The sequence below is a fragment of the Symphodus melops genome (assembly GCF_947650265.1).
Source record: "Symphodus melops genome assembly, chromosome: 4".
NCBI classification, from domain to species: domain Eukaryota; kingdom Metazoa; phylum Chordata; class Actinopteri; order Labriformes; family Labridae; genus Symphodus; species Symphodus melops.
Genome location: NC_136694.1, coordinates 25910459 through 25936081, shown reverse-complemented (window position 1 = coordinate 25936081; position 25623 = coordinate 25910459). Strand labels below are relative to the sequence as shown.

The 25623-nt window shown below is 40.0% G+C and overlaps 1 protein-coding gene across 1 annotated transcript in view; it reads left to right on the top strand.

Annotated features, from left to right (window-relative positions):
• Positions 1-25147, top strand: part of LOC306822793 (metabotropic glutamate receptor 4-like) — a 167397-nt gene extending 142250 nt beyond the window's left edge. Inside the window, exons 8-11 of the mRNA XM_079342011.1 lie at positions 10591-10727; positions 11980-12915; positions 22138-22384; positions 24829-25147. Coding sequence (XP_079198137.1) covers positions 10591-10727; positions 11980-12915; positions 22138-22384; positions 24829-24878 — 1370 coding nt within the window. The 3' untranslated portion in view covers positions 24879-25147. The remainder of the gene's footprint in view (positions 1-10590; positions 10728-11979; positions 12916-22137; positions 22385-24828) is intronic.
• Positions 25148-25623: the final 476 nt, after the last annotated feature.

Sequence of the window (25623 nt, the reverse complement as noted above, 5' to 3'; positions counted from 1 at the left end):
TTTTTAGCTGGTGACAAAATACTTGATGAGAAAGAACTTTTAGCTTGGAGCTTCCTATTCACATTTCTAAACTGAGAGATATATTAAACAAAACAAGGGCTACTTCGACGTTACATAGTCAATGGACAGTCGTGGGCATTGACACCAGCTTTTTAAAAAAAATCTGGCAGACCGTATCCCAACTTCTTACAATGCTAATCAAATAATGTTTTAAAAAAGGCTGGTTTATAAACAATGTTTTTTTGTCGACCATTAAGGAAAAAAAAAAAGCTTTCGAATCTGCTGCCACTCTAGCTGTCCAGGAAGGCTGTTGTGATGCTTTGAGCTATAGTAAATCATAAAGCTGGCATGCTAAAATGTTGATGTTATTTTTGGGAGCTTTGAAATAAACTTGCTTTGTCAGTTCAAAACACAAGCTTTAGGACTGTTTTCTGACCCAGGGCCACCACAACTACAACGGCACACAGAGCAGTACACAGTCACTGTCACTCCAGTTGATGTGATGTTCTAGCTCCTTAAGTTGCTGCTACAGTACATTATTCATGCACAAGGACATTTATTGGATTCAACCATAAGACTAGCATTAAACAAGGTGCAGCAGAAGCCAGAGGACATGTTACGATTTGTTGGCATTGTATTATGAAATGATGGTAACTGGACAAATGTCAATATTGACCTGTTGATGGCGCTAAATGAAACATCAGTCAATTGGGACGAACCAAATTATTTGCCAGTCAACTCAGCTGTTGTACAATAAGTATAAAAAGCAGAAAACATCAACCAACTGGTTGATCTACAGTGAAATCAGAGAGGCAGGATCTTTCTCAGGACACTGTGAATGTTTCAAATATTTCATGGCAATCCATCAAACAGTCAGTGGATAACAGTTATTAATCAAATAGAAATGTTAATGCACAGCTGGCTGCACTTGAAGGCGACATATGTAGTAACCCTAATGTGTGACATGTACCTCCAGGGCATTAGACAGTGTTCCCGGGAAAACCAGAATGTTATTTTCCAGCCATGTAAATGTGATCAACATGTCATTGGTCACAACCAGCTAGGCCGTTACTTTCTCCTGTTGAATGACCTATTTAACATTTTTCTCCAAGTAGACTTGCATCAGCTATCTGTCAAGTTCACATTCATAACTGGAGTGTTAATAATGAACTATTTTCACACAAGGAGCAGTGATCCAGAGTTTCATTATGTAGACAATGCCTTTTTGAGGCACAGCAATTTAAGACAATTAAAATTCTTTCCCATACAGTAGACTTGAGTGGGAAGTGTTTGCAGAGATAAATTATTCATTTGAACTCCTGCTCTTCAAGCTAATTTGTCATTCTAATATCTACTTGTTGCATTGGATGAATGTTAATGCAATATTTAATTCATACCAAAGAAGTAAAAAGAAAATATTTCCCTTCCAAAAATGAAATGTACATTTGTTTAGGCTTTGAGGTTAAAGATCAGACTGTTTTGTTATTATGGATAGAAGGCCAATAAATAAATTAATAAATACTTTTGCACATGGTTATGATGTACATGACTATTCTCTACAGTGGATAAAAAGTAACAGTGCTTTGACTGCACTTCTGCTGCTAAAGTTCGTCAAAACACTTCACTTAAAGGTCACATATTGTACTCATTATCAACAAGTTTCAGAGCTTTGCAAAACACATCTATGACGTTTCTTACTAAAACGCCATTCTGTTGTGGCCCATAAACCTCTTTATTACAGCCCTGCTCATAACAGACTGTTTCTGTGTCTGAAGCTTTAAATTTAAATGAGCTATGTCTGACCAGGCGCCTCTCTGGAAGAGTTTGGGTGGCTTTCACTTTCTTGCTCCATTCCCTATTGTTTACAGTGAGAAGGCAGACTCAGAGGGCAGAACAAATGGCTATGGTAGTGTCACCAGCCGGGGGGGGGGGGGGGGGGGGCGCTGCCCTTCGTGATGTCCCAAAGGGAACATCTCTAAGCAAATTGTATATTGCACACATTTTCTGAAAAGAGGAGCAGGCAAAAAGACAGGATTGTTTTTTTTTTTAGACAGACTAGAGATACATGTTAGTTTTAGAAAACCATGGATTGTTCATAATATGCTTACAAGTGTTCATATCAGATCAACATGTATTTAGTGATAAAATAATAAAGTCTCACCAGACCACTAAATCCACCTATACCTCTTTTGTTTAATGATTCAAAAGGTTTTATTACTGTGCTTCATGATAATGATCACCAGTTTTAGGACATCTCCACCAATTATCTTAATTCAAGCTATATCCATTAAAAACATCACCTCACAAACCACCAAACATAACAAATTAATTAACTGCTCTTGTGGGTTTTTTTTTTATGACTATACAGCAAGATTAGAATAAAGGTGGGAGAACAACATGTCAGTTAATTATGATCATCTGCCTGATAGTTTTAATATTCAAAGCAGTCGTTTCACATCAATACACAAAATATGATAGATAGATAGATAGATAGATAGATAGATAGATAGATAGATAGATAGATAGATAGATAGATAGATAGATAGATAGATAGATAGATAGATAGATAGATAGATAGATAGATAGATAGATAGATAGATAGATAGATAGATAGATAACTTGACGTTATGTGACGAGGAGAATTTGCAGTAATGCTAAATTGTCAGTCTCAGCTGACTTATTCTGGCTGTTGGCATTGCCTGAAACTTTTTTTTTTTTTTTTTTTTTTTTAGATCAGAACGTCCTCACAAGTTTCGACAGTCAATCACTAGCCAGATCAGCTTGTCAAACTAGATATGAATTGTCAGCTGGTCAAATTGGCAGAGCTGTTGAACGGAGAGAGAGGATCACCTCTTTAATTTGTATGAAGAATGGCTGTGCCTATTTAATACAACCCTTAAAAGGATAATAACTGGGATTTTCCAGTTGTTCATTGAATCCACAATTCAAACCTGGCCCCTCCATCCCAGCAAATCAGTCAGTTACGTTGACTTCATGTAGAACATGGTTATTGTAAACACTAAAGTGCTATTTTGTAATTGTTTAAATGGAGGTTAACAATCTGATTTCCTGAGCGCACACGTCATTCTGGCTCTGTGGCCTCTCTACTCTGTATGTGTGTGTCGAGTTGAGCCCTGCCCCTCAAACTGACACTGCAGACCTGCAACTCTATGCTCTCGGCTAAATCCAAACACAGACAGATAGCAGACACCGTCTCGTCTGGTCTTGTTGTTGTGAACTTCAGAGCGTTATGACTGGAGCATTGCTGTTTAATTGAAAGTTCCAACATCTTTCATTTTGAGTCTGAGCTGGTCTTAAAAATTTGTTTTGGGATATACATTATACTTTTGGATTTTTCATTGACACCATTGAAAACTTTACACCCAACATATGATCGACGTATACCAGACTAAGTTGTTCAATGTTAAAATCCTCTTGAGTGGGGTCTCTTCACATGATGGAAATCTCGTTGAAAAAAGTAAATTGTCTCCTTTCATAGCAACGATTAAGGTGCTTAAAACCATCAGTTAAAAACAGAGCCGTGACCTTATTTTCTTCCCAGACTACACCTCTAACTTTTCAAGAAACATATGATTTAAATACGATGGGAATTGTGCTATTTTTTTCTTATTGTATATGATGTTTATTGTACACATATTGTTTGTTGATGTTAGACACTACTAAGGCTGGAGTCAAGAGTTTGAATACAACTATCTTACAAAACATGGTAGCTTTCTTTGGCCCTGGTGTTGGACTTGGGTCTCGAGAGACCAACAAAAACAAATCATACGTATAATTACAATAGGGCAAGAATGCATTGGGGAAAGTAATAGCATGGTAATTGTAGTATTGATATAGCATTCAAAACTAGCATGTTTCAGGAGTACCAAGTGAAAAGATCATTTAAATATAATGTGCATGAACTTGAATAAGATGAGTTTGAACCATTTCAAAATGGGATTGTTTGCTCAATGAGGCATTAGTGGTGCTCAATGTAAAGTGTCTTCCACAAGTTTTTTATACTGCGAGCAGAGACATGGGGCTCTATTGGAGTCGGTCCTTTTTAAGCTGAAAATCTTGTTAACTGGCAAACTATATAAATGTTACAACACCGTCTGACCAGAGGGCTTGCCTTGGGGTTACACTCCACTCTATCTAATTGCATCAGCTCTCAGCAGTATATTGAACCAGTCCGGACACATAAAACAACCAAACGGATGAAAAAGGACTGTGTCTTATATTTTCCAAGATAATATTTATCTCTGTGTGTTGATATTAGTGTGTTATGCATCAGTAAACACACAGCAGTCATGGATTTTTTTTCCCTTTCAAACTAATAGCAATTGCCAGGAATGTATGTCAAAGTAGGTCTTTTTTTTTTCTTTGTTGTTGTGATGATTCATTCTTGAGGCTGAGCCAGCAAGAATCTATTGTTACTCATTTCTGTTTATTGTCAGCAGTTTTAGCAGCCATCTGCTAAAAATAAGTCATGTTCCTTCCCGACTGCAGAGCTGCACAGTCCTTAGGAGTCCTATGAGAAGATATCCATAGCAAATTAAAAAATTGTCTTTGGTTGCCTGTGTATCGAAACTCAGCTGATGAAGGTCAAATGTCAAAAAAGCTTCTAAAAAAACCAACACTTCTTATCGTAGCCATACTCCTGGCACACTCACCCAACCATTTACCAATGATATCTCCTTGGCCTGTCAGGGTTTAACCAGGAGACCTGGCTAGATGATGACAGATAACCTTTAAGAAAAGATATAAAAAAAAACATATTTGCTTGCCTGCGATATTTGTACCAGTCCAGGGGTATTTGTCAAGAGCCTTTACATTTTCTTTGTTCACATATTCCACACCAGCTGTTTCTCAACTTCTAAGCTTGAGCTGTGGCCGACAAAGAGGAGAAAATCAAACAGTTCCAGTCCATCGCTAACACTATTTGACACTCTTTAGAGCTTCCCCTCTTTCAATTCTCACCTCTGCATTCGATGCATGTAAGAGTTGGTGAGACTTCAATCGGCTAAAATTGAATGAAGCTTCCCAATAGTGTTTCATGTCTCTTGCTATCAAATCAGGGAAAAGTGTTTTTGCTCTGCTGCAGACTCAAAAGCTGTGGCCTTCATGCCGTCGTTCTCACCAGGGACAACCATTATGAGTGTGGAATGAAGGTGAGCTCTGAGGGCTTCTATTGCTGCTCAAGGATGCTTTCATATTGATGTTATTCAGACTACATGCATCAAGTGTGCTTTGTTTTTCTCTTGCACTGGCATGACGACCAGCCTTGTTACTCACCAAAATCAGACTGGGGTATCTTATCATGATGAAAACAGACAACTCTAAATATAAAAGTATTTTTAAAATAGCATGCAACCTGTTATCATCACTGTAGTGAAGAAGCCTTGTACCTGCTGCTCACTTACTTCACAAGACTAAAACGATTTATGGAAAGATGATGAAGTTCTGAAATAGTAAAGGATGTAGCTCATTATTTAGAAGAATACTATTTTCCTTTGTTTTTGTGAATCTTGTTAAAATTTTACTGGTTGGAATTTAAATATGGCATTGTATGAGGCCAATGTGAGCTAACATCATCTTCATGTTACCATTCTTGTGCTATTGTTGCACTGGACTTCAACTGCAATGAAAAAAAACCGAATATTTGGAAATTAAGTGAAGTAATGTTTTACACCTTCTTTCATGGAAGAGTAGGATGATGAACCATACAATCCAGAGAAAAGGTGGTCTTCTGTGACAGAAAAACTGCTTGCATTGTTTTTAGTCGTTTCAAGGTTTCTGCAGGCCTGGAATCACAAAACAACTGCTAGAGGTTAAAAGTAATACTCCTTCTTGAGACTTGATGGCATCATCCATCCATCCTGACAGGAACATGTGCGCTATAAGAAGTACAGTTGGAAGTTGTACTACAAGTAAATAAATACTTACAAAAACAGTGGACATAGTTGGAATATTTCAATAAATTAAAATTTTGAAAAAGAGAATCTGAGACCAGAAAACTGGTGGATATGTAATGAGACTTGGTATACCTCGTGATGGAAATATTGCTGTGTAAATATTGTACAATTGACCATGAACATGACCAGAGAACAGCTCATTTCCACCCTCCTAAATGTTTTTACTGCACGCACTGTTTTCCCGATGGATACTAGTTAGATGCTGTCTTTCATGTGAGACTTTATGCTATTCATAGTTCTTCCTTTGGAAACTTCTTACCTCTGTCTTCATGTAAATCAACCTTTTTACAGATGTGTGTACCTCTATTTTAAATGCAAGCCACTTGTACGCCAAGAACACTTGAACCCTGGTGAGAGAGCGCTGGTGGCTAGCAGAAGCTTATATGATGTGATTGAGCAATCATGCAAATGTCACAACAGCAACAGAGGGGGGCAGAGAGAGACACTCACACACACTCCAAGACAGAAGTGGATCGGTGGTAAATTCTGCATGACTTCCCTCCTTACAGGTCATTAAGAGTTAATGACCTATGCAGAGGGCAGCGAGCTGCGCTGCCATTCACCAAGGTGTCCCGGATGAGCATCCATGCAGAACAAGCACATGTTGGAATAATGATCATACTTGAGTAATTGTAAAGGTGTGTTCGTGCAGTGGTGTACACTACCACAGTCATTAAGTATTACATATAATTACAAGCACTCCATTAATCCCGACGTTTCTTTGAGAGCACACGGGGCCATGAGCAAATGAGCAAACAAGACGCCTGTGGTACACACATGTGTGACCTCGGGCTACGCCGTCACAGTGCAGAGGCCTCAGTGGAACCCATTATGCCCCTGACTAAGCGGGAGAACTGTTTTGACAAGCAGTTCGTGCCACATGACGGGCCAAATCCCTCATCTGCTGCTCAAACATTGACCATACTGCCCCAAAGTGCCACAGTCCCTTCACCCATTATAAAGAGGATACAACGCTGCTTTTACAAGGAGGGGGACACAGACAGCATTTCTCCATACTGCCTCAATCTGTCATGTCAGAACCATGACTAAAAGCGATTAGATTGAATATCAGTACATTTTGTCACTTGAAACATGTTTTTAAGGGACAACTGGTCGCCAGGCATTTATGTTGCACGCCCCATCTATGACGGCTATGCTGCTTGTTGCAGCGGATGTACAGTAAATGGACTTCAGCTTGTGTGGCGCTTCTCTGGTCTTCTGACTACTCAAAGCACTTTTACACCGCAGATCACAATGGCCCATTCACACACTGATGGCAGAGGCTGCTGTGTAAAGCGACCATCAGAGTAATTAATGTGCTGCTGGAGCTCGGCATCAAACCCTTGACCTTCTGATTAATAGCTATAGAGCTGGGACGACGCGTCGACATAGTCTACATAATCAACGACACAAATTCTTAAACATGAATTATTTGCGTCGACGCAACAAACGTGTATACGGTTATTTTCTGAACCGTCAAAATTCAGTGTTTTATTCTGAAAATAAACTGGATGTTTTTATGTTATCTTGGTCTCTGAATTCCTGTCCCGCTTGTTTTTTTCCCTCTGCTAAATAGTGCTCCGGCATCCGGCAAAAATAGAAGTAAAAATCGATGATGTGGTAGTTTGCAGACTGCAAAAAGCATCTGGCATGCCACACAAGTACAACAGCAATGAATGAAGATTTTAAGATAAAACATCAGGGAGCGCTTTTAGATGTTTTATATGTTTTAACTACTCTTTTATTCTTTTAAAATATTGTTATTATAGTCAGGATGGCAGCGAAACATATTGTGTGAATAGTTATAATGGTCAAGTCATGTGAAATAATCGATAACGGAAAAATAATCATTAGATAAATCGTTTGAAAAAAAATCGTCTGGGACAGCTTTAATAGCCATCCCTCTCTACCAACTGTGACCTCGTCCCTTTGCTGCGTGTCTTACCTTAATCTCTCCTCCCAGCATTCCCTGTCTCTCTCTTCAGCTGTATTATTTTATAAAGGTAAAGGTGTACTGCATGTCAAGTCAAAGTTGATTTATACAGCATATTTAACAAGGACATTATACAAGTACTTGTGTGTTTTTGATCATTGCAAAAGATGTATTAAATATACATGTTACAGTAGCTGAAAGCCATAACTAAGAGAGCTGTCAAGCCATGAGAGCATGATGAAAGCATGACCAAAAGACCCATCACGATATTAACTACCATACAGCATCATGGGTGATATTCCTGTAGTGTTGTCACATTGCTGCCTTGATGCCAGCACTGTAATTTAGGGTCCATTTTCCTCTTTCCAGTGACTTTGACGTCCATATGAGCACTTACACGCTGAGCACATAACACCAGTGACAGAGGAAGGCTACAAAGAAGCTAAAAGAAACGGAAGGAAAAACACACCATGAACCTTGGAAATATAGAAATCATTGATCGGAAATATGACAGCTTACCAATGGTGTCGATCTGCTTATTATGTTTCTATAAACTATAATAACTCTGTGCTTGCTAAAGTCACTGTAATCCTCCCATGATCACCAACTGCTTTGTTATGTGGGCGGAATTGTCACAGAGGCTGAGTAAAACGTTAATGCCATAATCCAGCAGGCTGACTCATCGAGATGTGGATTAAGGCGCTGCATCTTTCAGCACCTAAACAAAGAGCAGGAACAAAAAAAAGTATAGTCATCAGCAGAAATACATCAGCAGCAATTGGCCATGTTTACTTTTTTTTTTTTTTTTTTGTTCTTAACTAGGATGCTCATCGTTACGTGGGGAGACTTAATAATGAAGAAAAGCACAGGGGCTTAAAGCCACTACAAGCATATGAAGGTATATAGAAGATGATGGAAAAAAGCAATTAGACATGAAGTTCCCTCCTCCTGCCTCTGGAGAACCTCTCCACGTTCTTCTTATGATTAAACAGATTGCTGAGCTGAAAGTGCTGCTCGTCGTGTTTACGTCTGGGAGATTACAGAGAAATCTTTGGTGGGCCTTCATTTTGACACATCATTACAGCTTGTCTTAAAACGCCGCAAAGAAAACATTGTCTTTATCATTATCTTAGTTGTTATCACATTATTATCTCAATGACAAGCGGGGAACACTGAGACAATATCAGCCCTTTAAGTGTGTGTGAGGTCAGGAGGGGGTCGATTATATCGCTTTTATATACGATTGTTTTTGTAGATATCGAAGAGTTTGAGAATAATTTTTCAGTCTGAGGACCCACGCAAACTCAGAGGCCTCTGTGTCACTGGAGCCAGCAACTTAACTCTGGGTCCAAAATGCAGCTTGGTATCCATATGTGTGTACAACTCTACTGCCAGAGAAAATGTTGATATTGGACGATTCTGTAAAACACAATAGACTCGCTGTTCAGGCCAACTTTCAATATATTTTTTTTCCTTTTTATATTTAGCTACAATATTTGGACATGTTATCAGAGGTTTGCTACAGGTGAAGTATCAGTTTTAAGGATCCATCTGCCCTGAGCCCCAACAGACCCGACCTCCCCACATGCAAAAGGAGTTCTCCAAACTTCCCTTACTATTCTTCCTGTATGTACCTGTACTATATGTTCCTATATGTTCCTGTATTCTGGGTTTAATGCTGCCCAAGACGATTCTGATTGGTTCACATTACATTCGATTTAGAGTTAGACTTTTTTAATCGTCATTCAAACTTTTTCAGTGCAGATGAGAACGAAATTGTGTTGCATTTGATCGTAGTGCAGGATAAAAAACAGCAGCATGTATTTGCATAAGGTGAGCAGTATTTACAAAATAAGGTGCAGATTTAAATAGATATTTAAAAAAAAGCTATGTGTGAAATAAGTCAACAGATAAATATATTGCACATTTTCTTATGTTATTGTCTTTTTTACAGTCCAGTGAGGTAATCCGGTTGTGGGGATTGAGGGGGAATGAAGGGATTATATATTTTGTGTTCAAAAGTCCTGTGGCCTGAGGGAAGAAGCTGCTACAGAACCACTTCTTCCCTCAGGCCATAAGACATCAAACAACCTAAAAGTCATTTTAACCTGAGAGAGGAATTGTGACATTTCTTCAGTATTAAAATGAAGTGTGGAGGTTGGAGTTGCTTGATGAATTTTAATAAAGATTATGTAAATATCCCTCGTTCAATTGACAACGCTCTATGTAAATTATTGTTTCTTCAATCAACTGAAACATTTGTCAAAGAGAAAATACTCTTATTATTTGAATGGCTGACCAAATGTGAGTTAAGAGTTATGTTGTCACGGTCTGCAACCTTTCCAAGCGTGACTGTGGTGGTCATAAAGAGCGAACATTGATTCTTTGTCAGTGATGGAACTTGAAATATGGTTCCCCCCATATAATCACATTCTCCACAACATTTGCACCAGACATACCTGGGCTTTACAGAAGTGGTGAACAATGCAAGACATTGTCCATCATGGATGTAACTCCAGTCACAGAAGTATTGGAAAGAAATGTTTCCGATTCACTGGAACGGCAACTGTAATTATTCTTCTGAAAAAAAAAAACACATTAGTTTGCTCTCACACGTTCATGCTCACTTCTAAGAAAATAATTCAATGATGTGTATTAAATGATGATGGTTCTCTCCTTTAGGCATAGCTGGCAACCCGGTCCTCTTCAATGAAAATGGAGATGCCCCTGGACGCTACGAGATCTACCAGTACCAGATAAGAAACCGAACTGCGGAATACAAAATAATTGGCCACTGGACGGATCAACTCCATCTCAATGTGAGCCTACACTTGTTCACACCAAAAAAAAAAAAAAAAAAGATTGATTGTGTTAAGACATCAATTGTTGTTTTTGAAAACATGTTTAGAGCGAAAATCCTTCTCTGAAAAGTTGTTTTCTTCAGCTCAGCTGCATGTTTGCTCTCAAAATCCGAGCAAACCATTTGATAGCGCTTAGTGCCATCTTCAAAGGTGTAAATATCCAGAGGGGGCTTTAAATGATTAACAGGGCAGACTGTGATGAAAAGAAAGCCATGAGAGCTTAAGGACAGACATATTTAATATCATTTCTCAAGACGGCATCACTGACACCCAAAAACAATACTGTAGGCAGGCGGCTGTGTGGTGAAGTAACGCTATTATAACAGTAAATTACATAAAGGGAACCAAACAAATTATGTTTTGACAAAATGAAGAGGAAGCCCTGGGCATGCTAAAGAGTCTCCAATTCAAGACATGAAGCAGCTTGAGAGGAGCTTTGCCTCTTTCAACATGTGCTGTGAAAGGAAAACAGAAGAAAAGGGGTGTTCATGATGGGCACCTACTGTGGAAAGTGCCAGTTCTGACTCCAAAGCTGACTATTTAATTAGTGCTCTTTGAGTTAATTAATTAAATGCACGTTTACAAAGAAATCCACCGGCTTTAAGTGAGGAGACAAAATTGTATAAAATTGATAACAGAAAGGGAGCAGATCCGTTTGAAATGACAGATTTAATTTATCTTCTTAAGTGTACTCAGGATGGAGAAAATCTGCAAAGAGCAGTACCCTGGAACAGAAATGATCATTCCCTCCTCTGATCACAGACAGCAAAGTATTGATTCTTTTAACACAAACAACTATTTGCCCAAGCAGAAAAAAAGAAAAAAAACTGTGTCAGTTCCCTACAGAGCAATTCATGTGTTTTCCCATTCCCCTTTGTCCTTCAGATAACTTGACCTCCCACAGTAGAATTTTGCTGAATCTATGAGGAATGATTCATTTGACCCCCAGTGTGCTCTTTCCCACCGCCTGCTCAAATAAATAAATAAAACCTTGTAGCTCTGTGGCACTCAGAGCTGTACTTATGCCCAGGTTCAAACATCCAAACTGTTTGTAACCACTGTCTAGATTGTCCTTGACTTCAAGAGGTACTTTATGAATCGATAAAGAATCACCGCCTCTTCGTGTCCACATGTTACAGGATACAGACATCTCAGCCAGTCACAAATCTCTGCTACTCCGTCTGACTGTGCCTGTCTGCCTTCTTTACAGGTTCGCTCGATGCAGTGGCCTGGCGGTGTCCGTCAGATCCCTTCCTCAATCTGTAGTCACCCCTGTCAGCCTGGCGAACGCAAGAAGATCGTAAAGGGCATCCCCTGCTGTTGGCACTGCGAGCGCTGTGATGGCTATCAGTACCAGGCAGACACGTTCACTTGCAAGATGTGTCGCTTTGATTCGCGGCCCAATGTGAACCACACAGGCTGCGTTCCAATCCCCATTGTTAAACTGGAGTGGAGCTCTCCATGGGCAGTCTTCCCTGTGCTCATTGCAGTTGTTGGCATCATGGCCACTGTGTTTGTGGTTGTCACATTTATCCGCTACAACGACACTCCTATCGTGAAAGCATCGGGTCGAGAGCTGAGCTACGTGCTGCTCACTGGCATCTTCCTCTGCTATGCCACAACATTCCTGATGATTTCTACCCCCGATGTTGGAATTTGTTCACTACGCAGGATCTTCTTGGGTCTGGGCATGAGCATCAGTTATGCAGCATTGCTCACCAAAACCAATCGTATTTACCGCATCTTTGAGCAGGGCACCATGTCCATCAGTGCACCTAGGTTCATTTCTCCAGCCTCGCAGCTCGTCATCACATTCACCCTGGCTTCAGTGCAGCTGCTCGGGGTGTGCATCTGGTTTGGCGTGGACCCCTCTAAGGCCATTATTGACTATGAGGACCAGAGGACATCTAACCCGGTGATGGCTCGAGGGGTGCTCAAGTGTGACATCTCTGACCTGTCTCTGATCTGCCTGCTGGGCTACAGCATGCTGCTCATGGTCACCTGTACAGTCTATGCCATTAAAACCAGAGGAGTGCCGGAGACCTTCAACGAGGCCAAACCCATCGGGTTCACCATGTACACCACCTGCATTATTTGGCTAGCGTTCATCCCAATCTTCTTTGGCACGTCACAGTCCACAGAAAAGGTAAGCTTACAGTGCAGCCACTCCTCCTGGGCTTTTTTTATTACCTGCCAGTTCTCGTTAAATTCATGGCAGACCTTCAAGTCAAGCTTATTTATATAGCAAACATCATGTGACAAGCATAGACTTAATGTGCTTAAAGGTAAGAGAGAGACAACAGGCATGGTAAAAACTATTAAAAAAAAGGATGATACATCAACATAAATAGGAGAATTAATACATGCTAAAGCAGATATACAGATATACAATATACAAGATGTACTCCAATCATTAGTCAAAGACTTGTGAAAATATATTTAGAGTCTCCTTTAAAAGAAGACACGGTTGTAGCAGTCCTTATTTTCTGTGAAGCTGAACTGATCTGGAATTATTTTTGCTTACAGAAGGGAGATATTTATTTGAGTCTATAATACGTTAAAAACTACTATAATTTCTTTTTTTTCTTTGCTCATTTCTCTTTGGTTTGTTCATCAGTATGTTTGAACCATACTGTGTGCAGGTAAACACAATACACATTAGCAGTAGTTGAGAGTGGTTTGGTTTAAATGTGAGATAGTTGTAGTTTGTATGTGTCATACTGCATGTTTACTACGGCTTCACAAAGGTAACTGTCTCCCTGTCACTGTGAATTAGACTTTTTGTTCGACTCTATTCGAGTCAAGACCCACATGTTGGAAATCCCTTAATTAAGTAAAACAGTTCAGGTACTATAAGACCCATCTCAGTCACCTTCAATGTAAAAACTAAAACAATGCTATGTAATGAAAACAAAGTATTTATCTCCTACATTTCTGTTATTACATTATTTTCAAAACGTCATTCGCAGTCTTAAACTAGTCATTGGATATTTCTGTTTTCAGAGACTTTCAAAGATGTAGCTACATCATGCGAGTCACCTTTGTTAAAAAACTGTATTTCAGTATTCTTTTAATTTGTTCCCCAGTTCCACGCTGTTCATTTACCTGTTAAAAATATTCTACTCTGCCTGTTTTTCAATGACAAGAGCAACTTCTAAACTATGTGATAAGAACTCGGCTTTAAAAACAACAACTAAAAATGCTGAAGATGTAATGCGAGCGGCCTCCTACTTTAAATCTACTTAAAACCTTTGAAGTGCAGACACAGTTTTGTGAAGGCATTGTCTAATAACTCTGCAAGCAGCCCATGACTCACACTGTATATGTGACGACTGTATGCCACGGTGCATTAGAGACCCATGAGCTGTTTACACAAGCACACACACTTGCTCCCATGTCAAATCAATGTTCCTAACCTTGTGAACCATGGACCTGGATCACATCCAGTGGGCGCACTGGGAGAGCACAGGTCAAGAGGGATCTAAATAGAACTTGGAAATGGAGGCAAGGCTTGGACCTCACATTCAGTGGCGACATGTTAGGTGCAAAGCCAAAGAGGAACAACAATGGAACAGGAGATATGTGTACATCCAGTTGAAAGAGGTATTTGGCAGTGTAACAAAAGAGGCTCAGTGGCTACAAGAGAAAACACTAGTGTGAGAAAAAAGCTCATACTGGCATGGACACTATCAGCGGTGCCAGCATGGGTCTGACAGATGCAACAAATTAATCCTTACCGCCCTCCCACTGGGATTAAACAAAACAATGCATCAAAACGCTGGCCTGGCTGCGATAGTTACCTTTGTTGAAAAAAAAAAAAAAAAAAAACGTTCTTTAGAGACTGAGAGTGTGCATTGTGTCATGCTCTGCGCCGTAAAATACTTTCTTTAGTTCACTGCAGAAAATATGCATATGACTGCAGCCAATTGAACTTCATTAAAAATGCAGTGTGTGACCCACAGTCCTGTGATTTTTCCTTTTTTTTCCATGTGCTGCGTATTGTGTTAACACCACAGGGTCTTAACTACTCTGGCTCTGCATGTTGGCCTCTTCTTACCCCATAAATCAACTGGTGTTAACACTTCAGCTGAGCAACAGCATCTGCATGTTGAAAACAATGAGAGAGCTGCTGAGCTCAATAAATGCCGCTTGTTTTATGTTAGATTCACTGAAACATATTCAGAGGAAAAAATACCCAAATGTCAAACATCATCACTATGCATTCTTGATCATCACCCACACAGCCCTCAGTGTAAAGCAAGAGAAGTCCCAAGTGCAGAGTCCACATTATATTTTAATGTGAGTTGCACATCTTAAGTCGCATGTCAACAGCAGCCATGCACATCAGCGAGCTCTTTGTTTAATCATTCCATCTCCTCTCTGAAGATGAAAGGGAATAATACAATCACACAGAGTTTGAACAGCTTCTTTTCGAGGATGAGGTAATCCATTAGCTAGCATGGCTTTGAATAGCAAAATTTAAGTTAAAAAAAAAAATCCTTGAAGGGTAAGTTAAGTTCTACTTTCTTTCCTCTTCTTCCACACTTAAGATGAATTTAATTTCCAAACCTTTAAAAAAACGCCTCTCTAGGCGGCTTCCTATAAGACACTCCAAATTATATTAGTCACTCATTAATTATTATTTCCTGTAGAAAGCGGTACACAAAATGGCTGGGAGATAGTTCCACTTTTATCATTTGGAAAACTTCTGCCGTCGCCCCGAGCATTGTTAAGGTAAGACATGAAATGGAACACAAAATGGAAATCTTGCTGAAGGCAAATGTCCTACATTTTTTCTTTTCTCATCTTAGAGAGAATAATCATATTTTATATATTACCAAAAGAGCCTTTGAGTATAAAGTCGGATAAACTTTTCCACGCAGCACTAACTTCATTTGTCATCGTAGGCTGCTTTGATGAGACTGTCCTCCAAAGAAAATGAAACATTTAGACAACTCAATGCTAATACAATATATGCTAATCCTCAAACCACAACGCATGGAAGTAGCAAGTATTGTTATAGTGTTTTAAATACACACAAAGTCAATGAAGGGAGGAGGCAGCACCACAAGGAAAAATATAACTTCTTTACTGAACTGCAATCTAATAAGAGATACATCCATTCAAAGCATTGTCAGATCATAACTCTGATTTGCTGTGTTTAAGGAGGACATGTACAAATGATGTCAGATCTGAAGACACAAAGGGGCTTTTACTGCTGTGCCCATCTTGCTTGTAAAAAAACAAACAAACCCTGTGACAGATTCTCTGAGTCGTTACATAAACAATGTCCTTATTTAAGGAATTACCATGTCAAAGCGAACACACCTCATAATCATCGTACTGTAAATGACAGGCTGCACAAAGCCTCGCAGCCCACATTGACACATCTTTCAGAGCAATTAAATGCTCCACTTCCTCCGGGTCTTGATTTACCTTATCTCGCTGCCTATGCTCTCATCACCAGTTTACGGCGGGGCTTCTGCCTGGGCAACACAAGCACACACTCATTTATTTGTCATCTGGTGCCAGGATAAATGTAAGGAATGCCAACGGAGGCTTCCTCCATCATTCAAAGGCGGGACATCTGTTCTGTCTTCGCAGCGTGATCATCGGGCTTTATGCTAGCTCCGGGAACAGAAGTGACACCTGCTTACCTGGAGGAAGCGTCTAAATCAGCGGCTGTCTCGAAGACAGAGGCAGGAGGGGAGTTGTTGGACAAAAGCATGCAAGGGAATGAGGCTTCAGCACAATAGGCTCAGTTCAAATTCAATCTGCCCACACAAAGCGGCTCCTGCCATTATGGAGCATGAATGGGCTGATGAATTGAGTGTTGTTGTTTATTTCTCTATGACGTCTCCATCGCACTACTGGCAAAGTCAGCTCCACAGTGAAAAAAAAGAAAGAAAAAAAAAGCTGCTGTTAGTGCACTAGTCAGACAAAGAGTGGGAGTTGCAGTGGGTTCAACAAGCGCAGATGTCAGATAGAAGTGCGTTCATGATTGTGTCGGCTCGGTGTTTTTCCTTGCTACCTGTTAACACCCCCCGGTCCTTCCTATTACTCTCTTTGTCTCTTCTCAGTGCAAAGATAAACAGAATAATTCACATCAGTGTCCCGCAGGCCCTATCATACATAATGAAGATAGATGCTACAGAGCTATGGGAGCTGAGCAACCTATTGGACTTCAGATGTTGCACTCATTAGGCCTACAGCACCATTATCATCTGGGTTCGTTGACCTCTGGGTGGTTGAACAGGCCGCACAGCCAATCAAGGCCAAAGGATTGTGATCTTTATAAACGACATTCTCCCATGTAGCTATATTATTGTGTCTCCTAGGGCTTCTATTTGTTTATTAGCTTAATTAGAGCGCTATTATGGTGGTTTCTCATGCAGCAAGACCCTCTGTTGAATCTTTTCATAGCATGCTGAGGAATAACGCAGCAGTCTAATGCAGAGAGGGAATTACACGGTTTAAATTAATTTCATTGTTTGCATCCTGAAGCAGAAGCTCTCCAGAGTCCCTGATTGAAAATAGAATCTGTTTACGTTTATCAACCCACAAATTAATCTAACGTTATCACAGTTGTTCTCACTCTGCACACTGTAGGCAGCTGTGTGGCTTATTTGGTAACTCCCCATCATAGACGTACTGATGGATTGTTTTCCACTCGTCTTGTTTGGTCATTAAAGCTGCCATACACACTCTTCTTCGACATTGTGTTTGGCCTCAGGCAAGCCACGCTCATGGCAATGTGTAGATAGGTGTGTGAGATAAACTGAAACTCGTTTTTTTACGAGCTCCGGCCTGTGCATGCTCAGGTGCACTGCAATCAGGAGGAAACAAATGAATGGATTGGAAACTGGAGTGGGTTTGACACTGACTCAATTTGTAAGCAAACTCACTGGAGCTCCATCAAGCAGTGCCCTTTTTGAATTCCACCAGTTACTGTGTGGACTATATCTTTTTTTTTTTTTTTTTTTTTTTTTTAACAGTATCACGCTTCGTCAGGTACATAAGCTGTGTTTTATAAATCATATAGACCCCCTCCAGGCAACCATGTTTTTCTTTCAACACAGTTGTTGACTGTACAGCAGTCAGAGAAGATGTAAGTATGGACTACAAACATGTCTTTCATTGCGTCAAGATTCAAAAAGCTCTTCAGTTGTATATAGCACTGTGCAGGGCAATGTGCATCATGATATGGCAATATATGGCAATATATTATCATGTGCTGATTGATTTTGTGATTTCGACACAGACTGAATTCTGACTTCAAACAAAGTCATCCACAGCAAACCATATCATCCGATAAGGTTTTTTCAGATTAGTCTAAATATGAAACATTTGGCCAACAGGGCACCCTGTGAACAGACTAAACATGTTCTCAGGTGCGCACAATTACAGGAAAAAAAATCCCGAAATCTAAATCAAAAGTTTGTGCGAACAATGCTAATTTGCCTGTAGCTTCCTCAGGTTCAGCGCATGATATATAACATTTTAGAAAATCCCAACAAAGTAGTTCATTTGCAATTCAATCAAACAACAGAAATCACAGAGAAAAAAATTAGTTGACAAATACCACAGCAACTACTGTTTAAGCCCAAACTCTGTTTAGCAGCCTTTCTGTAGTTTGTTTCATTGGGAACATGATGAACTAGTTTTTAACAAAGTAGTCATATAACCATGTTTGTATTAAAGTCCTTTTTTTTTTTTTTTTTTACTTTTAAGCTAATTTCAGCTCTGTCCTCAGGCAATACTTTAAATTATGGTTAATTAACTCCAGTACTTTTTTCATTTCGCTCACACTATCTCACAGTATATACTTAGTGACCTCAAGGGTTGCTTTGAAGGGAACTATTCTTGTTTAAGAAGCTGCAGAGCATTTATTTTTTTGTCTGTTCATGTGAGTAACAGCTTAGGTTCAGCGGTCTGTTCCCCGAGGCAGCGGTGAACCAAGCCCAGAGCAGTTCACTGGCTAACACTCCCTACAGCTGCAAGGAGACCACTGCAGCTGTCCCTCCCTTATACAGCCTCCATTCTCCCACTGTTCTCTCGGGCCTGCGTTCCATCATTGTCCCATGACTTACTGAAGGAAATGAGATGCATCCAGTGGAGGGGAAAGCACAGAGGAGAGTCACGAAGAGTGAAAAAAACAAAGACGATATTCATGCAGAGGTCACATCTGGAGAGCTAAATGTTACTCTGCTTTGATGAAAAACCAGCAGGGACCTACTGGGGGTCACTCAGGTGACGATGATAGCTCACCCAGTCAATAGGAAGAGATAGCTGCTCTAAAGGTGGAATTCATCAAATATTAATAGTCTGAGCTGCAAAGCCTGTGAACGTGAGCCTGTGTCAGTTGAGTCTTGTATCATGGCCCCAGAAAACGCTTATTCCTGATCTGCGTGCTGGTTTGGATCATATATTGGATTTCTTCAGTCAACAGAGGCTTAATTACAGTTGTAAATCCATTCTTGTAGTAGTCTTAGAACAAAAATGCACTTTATTAAATTGTACCACCGCTTAGATTTAGATCCTTCTCGCCTGCAGCTTTTTTTTTTTTTTTTTTTTTTTTTTTTAATATTGAAAATCTCCCTTTGCCATCCGTTAGAGAAACAATAAAGGACACGTAACCTTGTGATTATGTGTCTCAAAACGCCTTGAAAAAAACAGGATAGGAAAAATGTTATTGAATGTTTTTATAACTGAGAAACAAACAGAAAGAGCTCCTGCTCGAGGGGGTGTGTGAAAAGAAAATGTGTTAATAGTTCATGATGTTTCTCATAACAGACCAGATGCTGCAACATCAGGTTTCAGAGCTGATTTGAGTTTGTTGCTCACTGATCACATTTGAAACATGGGTGGCAATTTGCTTAAATGTTTTTGACATTCAAGTGAGTCAGCATGCAGGAGAGACAACCTACTCTGTCTCTACATTTCCATACTTAGAAAATCACTGGGCTGCCCAATAATAACAGCCTTTCATGTTTTCAGTTGAGATTTTCTCCCCCTGAGATGATGATGATGCCGACTGTCAGCTCCCGCCCACATCACAGTGAATATACTGTATATCTGCATCCACAAAACGGTGCTGTAGCCCCCTTAAATCCTCTTATCAAGCATGGACTGGTTCTAGGATACATGACAGGAAGTGGAAGCTTCTGCCCCAAACAATGTTGTTGCCTCGTAAAAAATGTACCAAGATGTAGATGATAACGTTCTTATTCAATGATGAGTTGATCTCTAATTCAGGATTCTACAAAGAAAGCATGGAGAACGTTCTGGTTCCTGTTTTAGCACATTTGTAGTCTGAGCTGCATCGACTCAAATATCTGCAGGCTTTGGTGTATGCAGGACAAAAATGGTCTGTGTGGACGGAAAAAATAACATCCTGGCTCCCCTCGACGGGGCACTTCCAAAGATTGATTTGTCTCTATTAACAGATTTCTAGATTAAAGTGAAGCTAACAATCCATCACAGATCAAACTTTTTTCTACTTGAGCCACAAGTCTGTTAGAAAGTCAATCAGTGTTTAGATTCCACGACTACCACAGAAGAATCTGAAATGATGGATCCGACCTCAATTCACCAAAACCAGCTTTTAAAAAGTTGTTTCTTTTTTGAGGACAGACCTGTCAAAGCTTCATCATGAGCTTGTTATTTCAGCAAACATCATTTACATTAATTGCAAAAAAAAAAAACCCAGTGAGACTCAACCTAAGAACAGAGCAAAAAAATTATTACTTAAACTGTATATACTGTAGTGTATATATCATAACATCATATAGTGTACTGAAGAATTCCAAAGAACATAAAAAGAGATGATATAAAACGTAACAAGTCGTCAAATACAGAAAAAAAAAACCCCACTTCCTACAGTGTAGATACATTGACATCTTGGACAGCTCCTTGGTACATCCTACATGACCTGTTTTTCAGAATATAAATGGACATCGGCACAGATGAGGGTTTATAGCGGTTCTGGTCTGAGGGACCCTGAATCGTGTCCTGGAGGGTAAAAGCTGAAACTCAAAGTGAAGAATGGGGGTCGAGTCAGACACCAGGAGTCCTGTAGGTGTCTTTGAAAAACAACATAAAACATAAAACAGCAGTGCAGAAGGGGAAATGAGTCAGTTGTTTTTAGTTATACAAATGTAATCTGCTGTTCTACTGTAACACCTGAATTTCCCCACTGGGGTTTGGTAGTATTAGCTTATCATGTACTGGTTTGTATGTGAAGTAGGGCCAAGATTTAAAAATGCATGGATTCTGTTTTTTTTAAATTTCGATCTGATGCCGTTGCATATGTACCGTTTTTCTTTTTTTAAATTAATGATGTTACTGTTGTTGGTATTATGTGTAGGGCTGAACATAGCTGTAAACCTGTCTTGCATTTTTTTAACTCTGAACTACAAGCTGGAGAATAACGTGTTGTTTTTGTCTTTCACCTGTCATCATAATAAAACAGTATCAAGCTGGCAGACAGTTAAAAGTTATCCAAATAACTGAGTTTGAAAAAGAGAAATGTCCCAGAAAGTGTTTTTGACTCCTGATTGTTAAAGTTGCGGGTTTTTTTGCCATGTACCTCCCATCATTAGTCATTCTACCAAAGGTACAGAGGGACCTCCTGCTGTGGAGAGTGCCATAATGTTTCGTTATGCATTGAAGTCTGCAGTGTCGTTAAATTGTAACGGCTGCGACAAAACTTACAAGTTCATTCCTCTCACATGGCCAGTCAAGCAGTCACGACATAGTTAGATGTACAGAAATTACACAAGCTTCCTTCTCCTTTAACGCTTCCCTGAAGACAACTCATTAATTCGCTGCAGCTTTGGAAACAATTAAAATGGAATGAGTGAGAATGATACTCAGAGTCGCCCTCCCCCATGATTCTGAGGATCTGACCATGTGTAACATTTTCACGAGCTTGTTTCTTTTTTTATTAATTTATTTATTTTTACGAGCGTGCTTGTTATGAGTCAGAAAAGCAGCCAATCGACAGGTGTTATCAATTCTGCGTTCAGGTTGGCATGATGGCCATATTAAAGCTAGTATGGCAGAAAATTAAACAAACAAGGTGGCCATAGCTGGTTTGGCACATACTCCTTAGAAGCAGATGAGATGCGGAATTAAAACAAGTTTTACGACCTCACTTGCATTAAACAGTTATGAAGCCTCCATTGGACACAGTAGAAGTGACTTCAACAACAGCTTGGCCAGCCAACGGGTCATTGGATGCTTTAATCACAAAGATACGCGGCAGATGTCGCTTGTTCTATACAGGCCACTGCCCATATAGAACAATCTGCACAACCAAGCGCCAAGAAAAAGGTAATGCCTGTTTGTTATTTCTTTCCTCTTGCAGATGTACATCCAAACAACCACTCTGACCATCTCTGTGAGTCTGAGCGCCTCGGTGTCCCTTGGGTTGCTCTACATGCCGAAGGTCTACGTGGTTCTCTTCCATCCTGAACAGAATGTGCCCAAGCGCACACGCAGCCTCAAGGCCGTGGTTACTGCCGCCACCATGTCCAATAAGTTCAACCCCAAGGCCGGACTCAGACCCAACGGAGAAGCCAAGACCGAGCTGTGTGAAAGCCTCGAAACACAAAGTAAGCAGACAAATGCTAATGAGGATGCTGTTGACTGAGAACACTGATTGTGTGTTTTTTTAATTCTTAGGCATGTTTTTGTCCTTCAGCGTGCGTAAATCAAACCAACTGACGCACACACAGGAAGCGAAGTTCAAAATAATTACTTATCAACAGATGTGCAGAATGTTATTTAACACTTCATTGAACTCAGTAAATGAATGGCTGTTCATTTGGATATTGTTTGTGAGTGAGGTGGAACCATTACAGGATGCACAATTGAATTGTGGTTGTAAAGTCCTGAAGCGACTGGATCACAGAACGTATTGTGCTGTTTGACAACACATGCTCAAGTTAATGTTTTTTATTTATTTCTCCACTGATATTTTTCTTCTGATGTTTGAACGCGATGTGTTCCATTTACGGCATCATTTACATCACGGAAACACATCCTGACTGAAACACACGTAGCTAGAGCCAGCTGTCAGTGTTTGACCCCCTCTGTCTGAATACAGTCCTGAACCAAGAGTCAGACAGTTTGTGCTGGATCGTTGACAGCGAGGACGTTTAGTTTGGTTATACCATGGCACATCCAAACGCTATTGAGCCATCATTTAGAACAAATATGACAAGCTAAACCTGCATGTGCCACAAGTGTAAACTGTAAAAAGGAAAAGGACACATTTTAAACATTATATTTAATGATCCACATAAACCACAAAGTGTTGAGTTTTTCTGACTCAAAAGATTCAAACAAAGTGTTCAGTGATGTCACAGACAATAGTTGACACCACAGCCAGACAGGATCTGCCTCACCCAGACAGTCTTAGGAAACGGTCTAAAGTAGAGATGTACAGATTGTAAAATCCTCGGTCGACTCAGATGCCTTTGAGCAAGGCACTGAACCCTCAACTGCATCTCTCCATTAATGCCACCCCACAGGTGCTGATTGTGCTTTGGTCTGATTCGGGCCTTTGTGTGTGAGAAGCATTTCTCTCAATAGCAGGTGTAAAACCAGAATTTCCCTCAGTGATGAAAAGTATATATAAAAAAACAAAAAAAAACAGATAAAAGAGCAACAAACCATTCAACTGATCAGACGTGACATTTAAACCTTTTCTTTAATATCTTTGTTGTATCAAAATGCTCATCATTACAACTTCTGAGACCTGTATTGGACGTGATTCATAGGTGAAATGCTGCGTAGAAGCAGTGCATACATATTTCTAGCATGCCTGTTTCTAGCCATCTGTAAGTGTAAAGACAAAATAAAATAGAGATATCAATAATGGAGATTATTTGGAGACAGATTGTAAATAATCAAGAAGCATTCTGACTCTCCTTTCTGGAGACGCTGAATCTCTGTTGCCTCTTCCTGTAAAAATGCTTGACTCTACTATATCAGTGACACACTTTGGATTTATACAAGTGAAGTAAATAATGACTTCAGCAATTGAGTCAGCAGAAATTACTCATGTGACGCCCAAAATGCTCTTCCTCAGCTCGCCCGGGGCAGGCGAAGGTTTTAATCGGTCACGTCTGTCAGCAGAGATGCATTCCCTCCGTCGGCCCTGCACTAACAAGAAATGGAGCCCATTGTGACATATTTTGAAGTTTGTTTACTTCTCATACCTCCGCTGGTGAGAAATTTTTCCCTTCATAGAAGGATAAAAGAGCCGACATTATGTGAATGTTAGCACAGAAAGCTGAAATCAATATAAACTGTGTGACAATACAATGCAGGAACAAAAGGCCCATCAGAATAGCTACATGTAAACTCAAGGCAACATTTATTCTACTTTCACTTTAAGTTTCCATGGAGGGTTAATGAGGCTTTTTGTTACAATAAGTGGCAGGGAGGCAAAGACGCAGAATTGATAGCCAGCAGCAATTTATCCTGATGGGGGGTTACCGTTTACAGGGGCTGCACAGTGTATTGCTATTTGAATAAGCACCATTTGTCATTGTCATTGCCCATGTGGATATGTAGCTTGATGAAATTGAAAAATTCTTGTCCGGGCCAGCTCCCACAACTGCGGAGATCTGCTGGTGATATGTCAGGATTTATCTGCTCCACCTCAGCGAATCAGCTAACACGGTCTGCGGAGACAGCTGGAAAGTTGAGGCCTGATAGCTAAAGAAAAAGGAGGTGTTGGATGAGGGGGTTGGGTGGCAGGCTTTCCCGAAGCCCCCGTTTGCTGGAGGTAATGTATTCTGGGTAATTCATGGATTGAGGGCAAATCATATTGCCAGAAAATTAAGGAATAATTGGCAATTACTGGGATTGGCCGGACTAACCATTAACAGAACTTTTGAATTGAATTTCAATTATTTGACATTTCTTAAAGGTCCAGACAACACATTGCCGACACACATGACCTTGTTTTTCTCACCTCAAAGGGTAAGATATTTCACCTTGACTCCATTTGACCCTTTACCTCTCCCCTCCCGTTCTTCTCTTTCAGATTTCTCCACAAAGCAAACTTACATCAGCTACAGCAATCATGCGATCTAAGGAACAAAGGGGTCTAATGAGAATTCAGGATTTTCAGACTGCGGAGAACCTGCAGTGGAATATCACACGGCCGGCGTAAAAAAGAAAAAGAAAAAAGGATGTGTTATTGTTTGCGTGGAGATCGCAACCGCATTGCCCAAAGACGTGACATGGCGAAGGGAGACCACGGGGATGGACAAGCAGGGTGACCAGAACGAATAAAAGTTTAAAAAATTGTAACGTTTCATCTTCTATCTGCCTCACAAGAAAAAAAAAAAAAAAAAAACAAACAAGAGAAAAATGAAAAATACTTGCATGGCAGAGGCCTGGAGATTGAAGGATGGAGCTTTCTTTTTGAGTGTTTACATTTCAGCTACACCCTCTCTCAAAGACTCTTCTGTCATGTTGAGCAGTTCTGACTGAAACTGAACTCAAATACAGAATGTGTTCAGGTGTTCTCAGTGTTGTCTGCCAGTTCTGCAAACTATAATTAATCTCAAAACCCCTCAAGGCTTCACAAGGGATTAATCAACACCAAAAAGGCATGAAAACACGGTCCATGGATTTCTGGACAAACACAAACACGACATGGGTTGTGTTTGTTTATATTTCTAAATGTGCTCAGCTCTCATGAGTCAAACGACTGACAGTGATTCCCATCATCTCAACAATACAACAGATCTATACCAGACTCCATGTATTTTTTTCCCAAATCCAGGTTTCCACTGAGTCACTACGAATGACTACAAGATGGTCTCTGCTGATT